Here is a 16,098-nt window from a genome sequence, read left to right as displayed (position 1 = left end):
TAGGAATATCAGTTCTCATTAACCATTTCAAATATGTCCAATGCAAGTGAAGCAAACACTTCAACAGGCTCTGTCTCAGGCAGAGCATGGCAGGTAATATGAGCAGATAATGAATATGTGAAATAAAACAAAACAGAACATCTTAGGGAAACAAAGTTGAGTTTCTGGACATGCTGTCTCCTAGGCCTCTGCACCCTAAAACAAGATTCAGGGAGAGGAGGAACCACCAGTAGTGGAAGAGGATCAAGTCATGGAGCTCCTGAGAAATCCCAACCCATACAAGCCTGAGGATGCAAGGGGAGCAAGCCAGTGTTACTGCAAGGCCATTCTTTATCATCCCTATCATTTTTGAAAGGCTGTAGAGAATGAGGGAGGTGCCCTGTGACTGAAGAAAGGTCAGTGTTATATCTGTCTTCAAAAAGGGCAATAACAAGCCATGGATCTTACAGGCTGGTTAGCCTCACTCTGCTTCCTGGGAAAACCATGGAGCAAATCCTCTCAGAAGCTGCTTCTGAGCACATGAAGGTGCAGAAATGACCAGGACCAGTCAGCATGGACTTACCAAGTGTAAATGATGTCCAACCAACCTAGATGCCTTAAATGATAGTATGACTGGATTTATAATTGAGGGAAAGCATTGGATGTTGTCTACCTTGACTTTAGCAAGGCTTTTGATACTTTCTCCTACAGCATCCTGGTGTATCCAAGTTGGGATGTTATAGTCTAGATAGGCAGACTGTTAGCTGTGGGAAAAACTGGCTAGATCTGACTTAAAGGCCAGTGGTTAACAGTATGTATCTACCTGTAGGTCAGTTACAAGTGGAGTACCTTGCTTAATACCTTTTATCAGTGGCCTGAAGAAGGAAAAAATATGCATCCACTTCAACCCTCAGATGATACCCAACTTGAGGTGCATTCAGTACCCTTGAGGGCAGGGCTGCTGTTCAGAAGGCCTTAGGCTAGAGGAAGGAATGGGCCAACAGGAGCCTGATGTGGTTCAGAAAAGACAAATGCCAAGCCCTGCTTGTGGGAAGGAAGAGCCCCTGGCTATGAGACAGGCTGGGGACTGGCTGCCTGGGAAGCAGCTCTACCAAAAAGGAACTGAGGGCAGCAAGCTGAGCACGAGCCAGCAGCATGCCCTGACAGCAAAGATGGCCAACAGCACCCTAAGTCCCACCAACAAGAGCCACGGTAGATCACGTGAAGTGGTTAACTCCTTCTAGATACAGTCTAACACAAGCTGGGTAAGTTTTCAGCCCCACAATAGAAGAAAAATGCTGACAGCCTGGCACAAGTTCAGAGGAGGACCACCAGGACAGTCAGGGGGCTGGAGCACTTGCCCTGTGTGGAGAGACTGAGGAAATGGTGCCTGCAGCCTGGAGATGAGATGGCTTTGGGGGACTACAAAGCCACCTGCCAGTATCTATGGGGAGGGCTGCTAAGAAGACAGAACCAGGCTCTTTACTGAGGCGCATACAGGACAATGAGCGATGGTGGCTGTGCATTGATTCAGGAGAGGTTCTGACTTGATACACCTGGGGGGATACCACTGTGAGGACTATTTAAAGACTGGACTTGGCTGCCCAGAGAAGTCGTAGAACCTCCGCTCTTGCGCTCAGCCAGACAACGGCCCAAGCAACCTGGTCTGAAATCACTATCAAGTCTGCTTTGAGCAGGAAGTTGGACTGAAGGTCTCCTGAGGTCCCTTCCAGCCTGCAAGGTCCTTCCCACTTGCAGCCAGAGACCAAAACTGGAACCCTTAGAAGGCAAACTGAGCAAGATGTTTTTAATTCTCCTCATGAGGAATGTCAGTCTCATCTTGTTTAAAAGACTTGGAGAGAATTTTTTTTTTTTAAACGGATTCCACTGCAATGACTATTTTCTACTTATCATAGCCCTCCAGGCACATTTTTCAACATTAAGTTTTTATCAACGTGATGGTAAGATCAACAGTATCGCCTCTACAGCAGGCTTGGTCTGAAAAAGATGATGTGACCCAGGTCAGGATTTATATACAGATTTAGAAGGAATAGACTTATCCCGTATCCACTATCTACTATGTTTTGTGCTGGTGTATTCAGAGTTTCTTCATTTACATCTGCATAAACAGCAGCCATACTACTGGCCCAGTGGATTTCTTGGTGTCCTTGGGAAAGAAGTTTTTTAGACCCAAACCAGACAGCTCTTTTCAGAAGACCTCCAAACAATCACAAATAAAAATAAATAAATAAATGGAGCATTTACTTACTTATTCCTTGAAAAAGTTCTTCAATGTTAACAGCATTCTTTGCACTGGTTTCAACAACAATTGCACCTATAGATTCTGCATATTCTTTGGCATCCTTCATAGGAACCTCCCTACAAAAGAAGAAGAAATTTACTATTAAAGAAACCAATTTTTCAAAAAATTATTTATTTTGGGGGAAAAAAGACCTCAAACACAGCCTAATCAGAAAAGCATTAGTATGCTCTTCTTCCCTGCAAAAGAAGTACTATCTATACTCTTCTTATGGCATTTAGATAATCATATTCAAAATATCAATTTCACCAGTGATCTATCTGCAGATTTCTTGGGCTTGCTGCTGAGTCCATGCCTTGAAAAAAGGAAGGTAATTTAAATGACAACCCCATTTGCTTGTTTTGTAAACTTGACCCCAATAAGAAAACCATTAGAGCACTAGAGAAAAGACATACAACTCTGCTGATCCAGGCAGCAGTGAGAACCGTCCAAACCAAGTGTTTGAACAAGATAGGGTACGACTATTGTGGAAGAAAATGATAAGAGCATCGTATATCTAAGTGTTTGCAAGCAGCAAGAAAACAAGAGAGATTCTGAAAAAAATATGAAAGCCACTGACTCTGAGCACACTGGCAAGAGCAATCTGAGAGGGCCAGATTCACTGGGGGAAGACTGTCATTCTGTGCCATGTCACCAAAGCGACACGATCTTAAAACCACTGGTAGAAAATCCTCATTTTGTAGCCAATACTTCATATGCCAAAAGCTGGTAAATGCAGTTTTCAACATGCAAAAGGCCTCTGCTTCAGACACAAAGGAAGCCCCACATTGGCCTGGTATCTGCCTGAGCCAGGTGGCAAAGCTGAATCTTGTCCCTGTCTGCTGCTGCCCATAACCACTGCTATTCCTGATTTTTGAGCAACAGCTCAGAATCAGAGACTAAACACACTAACAGGCACCCAAGGTACACCTGATCAGGGGAGAACATGTTGAAACACCAGGCTGCCAGCACTACTTTTCTTTCAGTTGTTCCATACATCAACTGGTATGTTTTGCGTGGCTTTACAGCTGTCTGTTGCACATGCAGAATTTGCACCAACTCCTTCACCCCACAGCTCCGATGTACCAAGCCAGAGACTCCTAGTACAATTTCCTCCTAGTATGAGTGCCTTGGACTTTAACAGAAGGTACCTAGGTGGGAGCACAGCAATGCAATTTCACAATTAGTTTATGGAGGTATTTTGAATAAATCAGAGTTGCTGCTTGTGGGAAACATGCAGAAAGGTAGGATAATTGTCTGATTTATTACAAATTATCATAAAAAAATTAGCTTGCAATTCCAGCATCTGGATTCAGAGCTTGTTTCCATTACTTGCTTCTTTGTATCATGCATCTTGTTATTGCAGAAGACACAGGGAAAGCAGCATTCCCCTTACTATTTCTGAAATGCCACCTTGGCCTTCATTATGAAAGGTACCATCATCTGCAGATGGCCCTGGAGATAAAAAAAAAGGGAACTTACCTATGTAACATAATATTCAAACAACAGTAAAGAAAGAAATTTGAGAACATAAGTTTATGTAACGAAGACTTTCAACTTCCTGTAATTTAGATACGAATGCAAACTTCAGGAATCAAGGAAAAGGTAAAACCACAGTAAGTGACAATATTCCAAGGAAGCATCACAAAACATCTTAGCCTTCTCTGATGACAAGCCTAAAGGAAGCCTATAAACATCCACAGCACACGGGCAATAAGCATCATGCCATCCAGCACTGCTGGCACCAAGAAGGCTGCACACATCAAGTGGAGTTATAATCTGGATGCCAACACTGCTAAGATGCTACCTTGTCAAAAAGGAAAAGCTCAAATGCTTGAACTCTAAGCCAAGAGATGAATACACACAAGATGGGGTGAAGAGGGAAGAAGGCAAGAACCATCTCCATTTCTCTCCACCATTTATCAGCAGTCCTGGTTAACAGGGGAGGTCCCAGAAGACTGGAGGCTTGTCAATGTGACGCCCATTTACAAGAAAGGCCAGAAGGAGGATGCTGGGAACTACAGGCCTGTCAGCCTGAACTCTGTACCGAGGAAGATCATGGAGTGGTTTGTCTTGAGTGCTCACAGGGCATCTGCAGGACAACCAAGGGATCAGGTCCAGCCAGCATGGGTTCATGAAAGGCAGGTCCTGCTTGACCAACCTGATCTCCTTCTATGACCAGGTGACCCGCCTAGTGGATGAAGAAAGGCTGTGGATGTTGTCAACCTGGACTTTAGTAAAGCCTTTGACACCACCTCTCGCAGCATTCTCCTGGAGAAACTGGCTGCTCATGGCTTAGACAGGTTTACTCTTCGCTGGGTAAAGAACTGGCTGGATAGCCGACCCCAGAGAGTTGTGGTAAATGGTGTTAAATCTGGCTGGCCGCCGGTCACAAGTGGTGTTCCCCAGGGCTCAGTTCTGTGGCCGGTCTTATTCAATATCTTTATTGATGATCTGGATGAGGGGATCGAGTGCTCCCTCAGTAAGTTTGCAGATGACACCAAGTTGGGTGGGAATGTTGATCTGCTCAAGGGCAGGAGGGCTCTGCAGAGGCATCTGGACAGGCTGGATCGATGGGCAGAGGTCAACTGTATGAGGTTTAATAAGGCCAAGTGCCAGGTCCTGCACCTGGGTCACAACAACCCCATGCAACGCTACAGGCTTGGGGAGGAGTGGCTGGAGAGCTGCCCAGTGGAAAAGGACTTGGGGGTGCTGGTTGACAGCCGGCTGAACATGAGCCAGCAGTGTGCCCAGGTGGCCAAGAAAGCCAACAGCATCCTGGCCTGTATCAGAAACAGTGTGGCCAGCAGGAGTAGGGAAGTGATTGTGCCCCTGTACTCGGCACTGGTGAGGCCGCACCTCGAATACTGTGTTCAGGTTTGGGCCCCTCACTACAAGAAGGGGTGCTGGAGCGTGTCCAGAGAAGGGCAATGAAGCTGGTGAGGGGTCTGGAGCACAAGTCTTATGAGGGGCAGCTGAGGGAACTGGGGTTGTTCAGTCTGGAGAAGAGGAGGCTGAGGGGAGACCTTATCGCTCTCTACAACTACCTGAAAGGGGGTTGTGGCAAGGTGGGTGTTGGCCTCTTCTCCCAAGTAACTAGTGATAGGACAAGAGGAAATGGCCTCAAGTTGCACGAGGGGAGGTTGAGATTGGATATTAGGAAAAATTTCTTCACCGAGAGGGTGGTCAAGCATTGGAACAGGCTGCCCAGGGAGGTGGTGGAGTCACCATCTCTGGAAGTATTCAAAAAACATGTGGATGTGGCACTTCAGGACATGGTTTAGGGGACATGGTGGCACTGGATTAATGGTTGGACTTGATGATCTTGGAGGTCCTTTCCAACCTTGGTGATTCTGTGAACCATGAATGGAATGCTCAGAAAGTGTTATTCTAGGGCTATAGGGAAAATTCGAGGAATACCTATTCTGAAACATGTCAATTATTTCATTTTATCCTTTCCAAATCATTCTATTGATTCAATCTCCCTTGAGATTTTCTGACTAATTACTGAATAAAGGATAATAAAGAAATATGCTAGATGCATAGAGGAAATTCTGCTGAATTCTCCTAACCAAGGACCTGGCAATTTCCAGTGAACACAATTCATTAAGAAAGTGCACCATATTTTTAGGGAAGTAAACACTTCTTAGTTGCTGTTATGACTACTGACTTCTATAATGCTCAAAAATTATTTTGGACACTTAACAACATTTTAACATTGACATTTCAGCTCCTATCTTTGAAATTTTTTAATGTTTTTAATGACCTGTCAGAAGGACAGGACACATATTAGAAGGAAAAGTCTATTAGTATTACTGAAAAGTGTGCCAAACACTCAACAGTACTAGAGTTGACAATACTATAACACAGATAAGGGTTTATACTAAACAAAATTGCCTGTCTACCTGTAGAAATTCTTTCAAAGTGGAGAAGAAATTTACTTCAACAGAGCGGCAAAAAACTGCTGATAGCCTATTATCAACCCTGAGAAAAGCAGCATGACACCTGAGTGCCCCAAATCCATCTTGGTGGCTCAAAACCAAATTTTAGATGCTAAATGAGGAAGGTAACATGGTCAATGACTATGAGAAATAGTGCCAGTCTTTTCCCAAAGGAAGATAATCAGTTCTTATTGCTTCTATTCATTCCCCCTTCCATTATCTCTTACAGTCATACAGATGGCACAATCAAATCAACTTGAACCGGGTCAGCTCGTCCTCTTTTGCATCTATTCATGTTGGTCTTAAAAGCATCTGTCTGACATCCAGCAAAACATCTGCCAAAAGTTCTACAAAACCAAATAGAGATGCCAAAAATGCATACAAATAGCAGCTTGCTCCCATGTGGTCACATCATCTTGTTTTTAAATTCCTGTGCCCAAAGGCACGTGTATTTTCTTCTCATTGAAAACAATCTGATAAATTGGTGACACATTTCACCTAAAATCATTTTTACTGAAGTAAATTTGAAGACATAAAGCACTCAGAGAATGCATACAGCTGCATGTATTGCATAAACAATCAGATTTCTGGAAGAACTGCAAAAACATATCATGCACTCTAAAAATCTCTTTAGCTGGACATTAATGGATGGCTTTAGAAAGAAAAAAGGCTGGGGGATGCAGAAAGAATAACTGCATGAAAAAAATATTCTCAAAACTATTCATAATTATGGGGAGAAAAAAGCCCTCCCTCACAAAAAAACAAAACAAAACCAAACCCAAGAAAACCAATAAGAGACATTAGCTCACGAAGGACAATGAGGACCATGCAAACATCAGAACATTTTGTGCACGGAAGAGCTGTACTGGCTGAACAGGAGCAAGAAACACATGATCAGCAATCAGTAAACGACAGGTAGCATTTGAGAATAATGTGGTGGCAACATCACAGTTGCTCTGTCAGGAATCCCAGTTTTCTCACAACATTTCTGGGGTGCACGTTTTCCTTCATGTCCCCAAGTCAACTTGCCTCTGGTAGAACAGCATTTAAAAGCTTGCTGCCACAGCAAATGCTACCAAAAGCAGGCGGACGGCTGGTTAGGGATTCATTTGCAATTGGTGCCATTTGTCACACCTCCAAACTTATTACCCTTGATTTAATCAGGCAACTGCATTGCTGGGAACACTTAAGCAATAAATTTACAGTGACTCTCAGGGCAACTGAAAACTCTGATTTGTGCTAACTGGTTTTTTGTTTTATTTTTTATAATCATCCTTTACTCTTTTTTTTCTACGTCATATTTGGAAACCTTTAGTTTTGTCTTATAGGACTCAGTTTCACCATGCTGACAAGCATATCACAACACCATGCAGGAGATGCCAATATACTATCTGGCTCCCCAGTTCTTAGCCCAACAGAAACCAGGAGTCTTCTAGCATCAGGGCTTGTTCAGGTCTTACAGAAAGCAGTGACTCGCAGTTTTGCGTTGGTTCATGGCTGATGGGAAATGGGGGAAGGGAACAAAAAAAAACCAGCCCCAAAACCACACAGGTCCAATCCTTGTATACGCCTTAACTCAATAAAGCTCTGCATCACTTACTTGAAGTTACACACGTGCTTCAGCGCCCTGGTGAACCTGGGCCAAAGTAATGATTAGAATTCAACGGGGGGATATATTTGAACAACCATGAGACCCTATGAGGTCCTAGGAGGAAAGCATCAAATATGGCCATTGAGTCTGTACTCATAGCTGAAGCAAGAAATAACAGAGTCATGGACTGACACAAAGGATCACTACTGTACAGCAGAATGTGCTTCCATTTCCAGAAGGGACAAATGCAAATCCAGAATAGAGCTAACAAGCAGAAGAGTGACTCTAGCTTCACTCTCATCCCAAATAGCATCATCTTGGCTCTTCTGCAGGAGGGCAGATTCAACCCTCCCCTCTTTTACCCAGAAGGTTCTTTGCTTCACACAGGTAACACAGGTTTTACTTGAGGTTAGGCTACTAAAAAAACCAAAAAGACACTTTCTACATCCAGTATTTTGGGACAGTTTCAGTTCCTGCAAAGCACAAAGCACAAGTTCTCAAAGCCTCTCTGTGAATAATATTACCTCAGGCCCATCCTTCTAGTTTTACATTGCTGGTTTTGCTCATCACTTAGTACATTCTGTACCTTTTAACATAAATTTAAAGAATACTTTAAATACTTTAAATTCAATTAAAAAGAGAATATTTTTCCATTCCCAATGATTCAGCCGCTAAAGGGTGTAGATTGTACAAATACACAGGAAGGGCAGTAAAAGAGAGGTTTAAAAAAAAAAAAAAAGTAGTACATAATTCAAGTTGTGCTGCTGCTGGTGATGTTGTACACTGGTAGAACCACTGGTGTTGGGAAAGACTCAATACAGCTGACCAACATCATATGCTATTATAACAATGAAACAAATTGGTTACCTGAAGGAAAGAAACAATATAGTTACTGCAATCAAAGCAACAACAAAAATGGATGTATTACCTGATATCAGAAAGATCACATTTGTTTCCAGCGATGGCCATTACAATGTTTTCAGGACCATGTTCTTTTAGTTCTTTCACCCATTTCTTCAAAGTATGAAATGAATCCTAAGTCAGAGAAATAACAAATAAGCTAACAGCTTAGTCTCACTTGATGTATTTGCCAATTTTTTTAAGTTAGAGGAACACAGCTTTGACAGTATTAATGCAATAACAACTTCACAAGACTAGAAGAAGATCGCTGTATCTATGTAATCTGCTTTTCAAACTTAAGTCTTAAGATTTCCTCAAATCAATTCTTGAGCTTGGACACTTCCCACCTTGCCCCCCCGCCCCCAGCAGCACCCAATGTTTTTCTTAAATTTTCAGTGATGAAGAAACTACCACAGCTCTTTTAAGTTTGGCTAGTAACTAATTTCCTTCACTTTTAATGTGAGCTTCATTTGTCTAATTTAAACTTCTGCCCAGTGGATTACCATCTCAGCCACTGTCATATTTTTGGTAAACATCCAGGAGAGCTTTCACAGGGAGTCCCTGCCCTCCGCATTTGCAAATCTGTGACCTGGTAAACCTCATTTTACTCATCATGAAACCAAATGAATGAAAAGACAGTTCACTTGGCTTTTTCCTTCCAAGTACAAAATTCAAACACTTTTTAATGCTACCTACCTTTTAGTAGTAAATTCTCCGTTTCTTTACACTAATGAACTAATAGCATTAAAATCACTTTTGTTCCTAGAGATTCTAATTACAATGCATGGTTGAAATTATTACTGAAACTCTGAGTGAGCTCCCAAATATATTATAAATAATTTTTCCTTTTCAGAAATGCATATAAGAGTTGTGTCTAAATCAGCAACAGCTGTAGCAGTATCACTGAAAGGAGAGCACTATCAGTCATTTGGGAAAAAACATCCATTCTGTTCTAATGATCAACGCTGAATATCAAGCATCAGAAAGTGAAATACACATTGACCTTCCTCTCCTACTTTCCCCTCTTTATTCTGAGAGCTGTTCCACATAAGCTTGGAGAAAAGCTGGCCAAAAAAAAAAAAAATCTGTTCTTACAACACATTACAAGATCAACCGCAAGATATTTAAATTTAAAATAGGTACCAATCCAGCACGATTCACTCTTCCTCATCTTTTCTTGGCAAATTAGCAAAGGAGAACAGTACCGCTGTGCAACCGTGGCCACCATCATCAGCCACAGATCATTACACTAATGCACTGGAGAACCAACCCAGCCCTCTCAACCTAGTAGTAAATAATTCAGTTGGCAGGAAAGAAATAAAATGCTAGTGAACTGTCATGACCATCCATCCATTAACGCCTCCTCTAACTCAGCTTTATCAGCAGGGGTTTCTTTCAAAAGCAGTGGAAGAGGTGTTCAGCTAGAACCTCCTAGCCTCCTCTGCCTGAGAAAGGAGCAAAAGCAATTTAGGATCTGAAAATACAATTTTCACTCCAAATGAGTAACATTGAGGCAAAGGTCAGAGACTTATTATTTCATTACTGGTTTCAAAGTTAAGACATGAGTCCCACAATGCAAACATGAGATGATATGCTTAGTTAAAAAGAATTAGTTTTAAAATCAGTAATATGCAACCACCTGAATTTCTGTTCAGTTGATAAAGCAGCCAGCTGCTTTTTGTAGTAAAAATTCAATTCCATACAGAGAACATGGTGGTGGTGGGAGGGGGTATTGCAGGACATTATGCTGTCTACTTAGCCAGAGGAAATCCAAAGAAACTTTGGCAAAATGCAGTCTCCAACATTTTGTCTAGAGGAAGTTTAAACAACACAGAAACAGGACCTAATATTTAATTTTTTTAAGGCAGTTGGACACCTCCATCCAAACCTACACAAACTACTGAAGCATATAAATCCCACTGACAGGAACAGGGATTGTTCCTGTTGTGGGGTTTAACTCCAATGCTGGCCCAAGCAGACGAGTTAACACAGGCAAAAAGCATACAGAAGGTCTTACCTGTTTGGTGATATCATAAACTATCACGGCTGCTGCTGAACCTCGGTAGTACATTGGAGCCAAGGAATGAAACTGTTAAAACATAACCCCGAACCAAAAATATCATTAATCAATCAGAATTATCACACAATTTGTCAGGTCACAAAGACTTGCCATGGCAAGACCACTGACTTTTCTTTCATCCCACAGAGGACAGACCTCTTCAATGGCTGACCACCTCTAACTTTCCTCCAATGCCAAGGAAGCAGAGCTCCCTTATCTCCTGCTGTTCTTCATCCTGCTGGATTCCTGCAAAATCAGCACTTACTGGTTCAATGCAACTTCTCCATTACAGGGTATGGACTCTGAGGACAAGTTCTGACGTGAAGATCACCTAGACTTAAAGGCCTAACCTGACAGCATATAGACCCCCTCCGCAACATTTTCCTTTGTAGTTCTAACAGACTGGGTTCAGCTTGGGTTCGAGTTTTATAAAACAGAGCAAATGACAGATAAAATTAACTTGTCAGAAAACTCTGAACACCTGTCACATTTACTTATCCTATACTATGACAGATATTTTGAAAAACATGGGTTCTTGCAGTTTAAGTTATTCTTCAGCTTTTTGTTTCAAGGGAAACATCCTTTAAGAAAAAAACCCAAGCAATAAACATGTTTATTATAACAACAGCTTGCCAACAAACAGCATAATTTACCATGACTAAGCAGCTGATTTAGAATTACAGCTTATAATTACACAGAGAAAGGCAGTCAAAAAGCCCTTCTGCTGATTCAACTAAAACTAGTCTTAAGCAAAACGAAAATAATCTTTCTTGGAAAATACATTCAGTCTCACTGTACTCACACAGACATTCTACAAATTTTTATTCGCAAAGTGAACTGCAAAAGCTTCATATAAAGCTGCAGCTAATAACTCCCTAAATCAAACGCATTATTAGGGCAGGGTATGAATCTCACTGCCCGGTGAACATGCACAGATCTATGTGTTACGTTGCAAACCTCTGCGGATTTACTGGACACATCTTTTTCTCAGAACTGTACTTACAGCCTGAGCATTTAGACCCAGCAGCTTGCACATTTCTTGCTGTTTCACGTGCAATCTATAAAGCGAGTTACTTGCGACAGTGGTTCATTTACCAGTTTGTAAGCTATTTATCACAGATCACATGCTCCAGCTCAAGGTCGATACTTCCTCTTATAACAGTAAGGATGAGCAGCAGCAGTGGCAGATGGTCAAGTGCTGAAGTGTTTTGGGGAGCGAGGCAGGTGGGAGAGCTCATTAATAGGAGAAAACAGCAGGAAGGAGGATGAGAAAAGAAAGAAGAACCGGTCAAGAAGCGTGGTCTGAAGAAAAGGGATCAGCCAAGATCCTGAGGGAGTTGGGTAGATGTGTCTTCCGGGCTTTTAGTGTGTGGCTTTATTACTTGCATGTTTAATGCAATAAAAGCCTTCCAGAATTTTCAGGCTCCTAGATCATGACAGAAATTTCCACTGTGTTAGAATAGGCTAGACTATTTCGGTCAGAAGGGACCTACAACAATCATCTAGTCCAACTGCCTGACCAATTCAGGGCTGACCAAAAGCTCAAGCAAATTATTAAGGGCTTTGTCCAAATGCCTCTTAAACACTGACAGGCCTGGGGCATCGACAACCTCTCTAGGAAGCCTCTTCCAGTGTCTGACCACCCTCCCGGTAAAAGAAATGCTTCCTAATGTCCAGCCGAAACTTCCCCTGATGGACACATCTGTGAACCATTCCCACATGTCCTGTCACTGGATCCCAGGGAGAAGAGATCAGCACCTCCCTCTCCATATCCCCTCCTCAGGAAGTTGAGGAGAGCAGTGAGGTTGCCCCTCAGCCTCTGTTTCTCCAAAGCAGACAAGCCCAAAGTCCTTAGCTGCTCCTCACAGGACATTCCTTCCGGCCATTTCACCAGCTTTGTTGCCCTCCTCTGGACACATTGAAGGACCTTTACATCCTTCTTAAATGGTGAGGCCCAGCACTGCACACAGTACTCAAGGTGAGGCCACACCAACGCTGAATACAGCGGAATAATCCCCTCTCTTGACCGGCTGGTTATGCTGTGTTTGATGCACCCCAGGATGGGGTTTGCCTGCTTGGCTGCCAGGGCACACTGCTGACTCCTGCTGAGCCTGCTGCCGACCGGCACCCCCAGATCCCTTTCTGCAGGGCTGCTCTCCAGACACTCCTCTCTCCATTTATACTTGTGCCTGGTGTTACTCTGTCCTAGGTGCAGAATCTGGCATTTTTGACTTGTTAAATTGCATTCCATTAATCATTGCCCAATGCTCCAATCTATCTAAATCACTCTGCAAGGCTTCCTGTCCCTCAAGAGAGCCAACAGGAACTCCCGATTTGGTGTCATCAGCAAACTTGCTAATGGTGCATTCAACTCTTGCATTCAGATCATTGATAAATACATTAAACAGGACTAGCCCTAGAATTGAACCCTGAGGAACACTGCTGGTGACTGGTCACCAGCCAGATGTAGCCCCATTCACTACAACTCTTTGAGCTCTGCCCTTCAGCTTGTTCTTCACTTGGCGTGAAGAATGCTCATCCCACAGTTGGACAACTTGTGCAGAAGGATGCTGTGAGGGACAGCATCAAAAGCCTTACTAAAATGAAGAAAAACTACATCCATCACCTTCCCTTCATCCACTAGGCAGGTGATCTTACCATAGGATATCAAGTTAGTTAAACAGGACTTTCCCTTTGTGAACCCATGTTGACTGTGGCTGATGATTGCATTATTCTTTAAATGCCTGTCAATAGTGCCCAGTATAATCTTCTCCACAATTTTTCCAGCAACTAAGGTTAGACTAGCAGGTCTGTAGTTCCCTTGGTTTTCTCTCACGCCCTTCTTGTAAATGGAGTAACACTGGATAGCTTCCAGTCAGCAGGGACCTCCCCAGTCTCCCAAGACCTTTGGTAGGTGATAGAGAGGGGTCCTGTCACAACATCTGCTAGCTCCTTCAGAACTCTGGGATGAATCCCATCAGGACCCATGGACTTGTGAACATTTGGCTGATACAGCTGGTCCCTTACGATTTCAGTGTCCACAAATGGAAAGTCACTGTTCCCATACTCATGGTCCTCCATCTCGGGGGATCAGGCAGCCCAAGGTCTATCAGTATTACTAAAGACTGAGGCAAAAAATGTACTGAATGCCTCTGCTGTTTCTTCATCCCTATTAGTCAGATGACCATCTTCAACACGTAATGGTCCAACGCTTTCCTCAGACCTCCTCTTGCTATTAACATACTGTTGTGGTTTAGCCCCAGCCGGCAACTAAGCACCACGCAGTCGCTCGCTCACTCCCCCTCCCGCAGTGGGACGGGGGAGAGAATTAGGAAAAAAAAACCTCATGGGTTGAGATAAACACGGTTTAATAGGACAGAAAGAGAGAAGGAAACAACAATAATAATACCAACAAAGGAATGTACAAGAACAAGTGATGCCCATTACAGCAATTGCTCACCACCCAGTGATTGACAGCCCATCCCCGAGCAGCGATTTTCTGCCCCCCGGCCAACTCCAGTTTATGTACTGGGCATGACGTCGTATGGTAGGGAATATCTCTTTGGCCAGTCTGGGTCAGCTGTCCCAACTGTGTCCCCTCCCAGCTTCCCATGCACCTCCAGCCTGCTCGCTGGCAGGCCAGCACAAGAAGCTGGACTGTCCTTGACTGCTCAGCAACAACCCAAAACACCAGCACATTATCAACAGTTTCTCATCCCAAATCCAAAACACAGTCTTACACTAGGTTCTGTGAAGAAAACCAGCTCTATCCTGGCTGAAACCAGGACACATACTTAAAAAAGCCCTTCTGAAACAACACTGGCCAGTTTCAACTCTAATTGAGCTTTGGCTTTTTGTGTCTTCTTCCTGCATAGATGAACCACAGCTCTGTACTCTTCCTGCGAAGCCTGACCTCGCTTCCAGACATCATACAGTTCCTTCTTCCTCTTGAGCTCCATGAGGAGTTCCCTGTTCAGCCAAGCTGGTCTTCTGCTCTGCTTGCTTGACTTAGGACACAGTGGAATTGCCGCCTTCTATGCTTCTAAAAGGTAGTTCTTAAAAGATTGACCAGCACTCATGGACTCCTAAGCCCTCAAAAGCAGACTCCCAGGGTACTCTGCTAAATAACTCCCTAAATAACTTAAAGTTGCTACCCTGGACTTCAGGAGAGCTAACTCTGCTGTCCTTTTTTCTCATTACACTCAAACATTTCATGATCACTGTGGCCAAGGCAGGCAGCTACCATCACATCCTCCACGACTCCTCCTCTGTTCACAAATAGCAAGGAGGGCAGTAGGAGGGCATCTTTCCTAATTGGCTCCCGGAGTACCTGTGAGAATAAGTTATCTCCTACAAACTTCAAGAATTCACAAGACCTGCTCATTAACACCTGTGTTGCACTGAAGTAGCCTGAAAATCAGGGACCTTAATTGCAGAGGGTAGATCCAACCTTTCATGGTGTATGCACACTCCTCCCAGCCTGTAACTCCTGGAAAAAAAACAACATACTCTACACACATGCTGATTTGGTTTTAATCTAGATTGCATGGTATGCATGAATTTACAAAGCTCTCAGATAACAGCATCACACCTCACAAGAGCCATGCAGTTAAACTCACATGCTTCAAATTCCTTCAGTACTGGGCCCAGAAAGCACACTGAGAAACTGTACATCTTGGGAACCTCTTCCCCTTTTCTTTTGAGCAGGTTACAGGAACGCTTTCCATGATAGCTGTCACACTGAAGAATATTGACAGTGTTAGGACCAGAAAGTAAAAAAATAAAAATAATAATAAGAAACAAGCAGACAGAAAAGCAGACCTCTTTTACTGGATCCTGGACAAGTAGAACCAGATGAACTGGAACCAGGATGCAAACTACCATTTTTGGGGTAGGATTAATTTTTAGCTGTATTCCCAAACCAGCTTCTTGTACATCAGATAAACCCCAGGCTCAGCTGAAGGGAAGGGGTGGGAAAGCATGGCCGAGACAAAGGAGGAAGGAGAGGACTACTAGAAGCCAGATTGATATTGGTTTAGACCACACTCAAATAGCTCTGCACTTGCAGAACTATTTTGTGCACATCTCTGCTGGTAAAACCAACTGCCACTGCCAGTTTTACTCTTTTTTTTCCTATAATGGCAGCAATAATAATTTTAAATCAGTGCAGTTAATGCATAGAAACAAAGAAAACTTCTTTTGAGACATTTTTGAACATTAATTAATCACCTCAACAGTGTTGCATTTCGGTAACAAACTCTAAACAACATCAAACTATGTTTGACCTGTTCCTTGTGTCAAGAAACATAAAAAGCTGCAACCAGAAGCA

General features: G+C 43.1%; 1 protein-coding gene across 2 annotated transcripts in view; it reads right to left on the bottom strand.

Moving 5' to 3' along the window:
* RAB31 (RAB31, member RAS oncogene family) overlaps nt 1-16,098 on the bottom strand; it is a gene marked incomplete at both ends in the record, with an annotated part of 64,770 nt that overhangs the window by 9,229 nt on the left and 39,443 nt on the right. Inside the window, 4 exons of one of the 2 annotated variants that reach the window (XM_082014763.1) lie at nt 1,439-1,771; nt 2,249-2,358; nt 8,739-8,845; nt 10,728-10,799. In XM_082014763.1, the coding sequence (XP_081870889.1) occupies nt 1,563-1,771; nt 2,249-2,358; nt 8,739-8,845; nt 10,728-10,799 (498 nt within the window). Of the gene's footprint in view, nt 1-1,438; nt 1,772-2,248; nt 2,359-8,738; nt 8,846-10,727; nt 10,800-16,098 lie in introns of those variants that run through there. The other variant, XM_082014764.1, reaches the window with a different exon arrangement.

The sequence above is a fragment of the Phaethon aethereus genome (assembly GCF_964289735.1).
Source record: "Phaethon aethereus genome assembly, chromosome: 2".
Taxonomy (NCBI): domain Eukaryota; kingdom Metazoa; phylum Chordata; class Aves; order Phaethontiformes; family Phaethontidae; genus Phaethon; species Phaethon aethereus.
The sequence above is the reverse complement of the archived record's forward strand: the minus strand, read 5'-3'. Positions and strand labels throughout refer to the sequence as shown.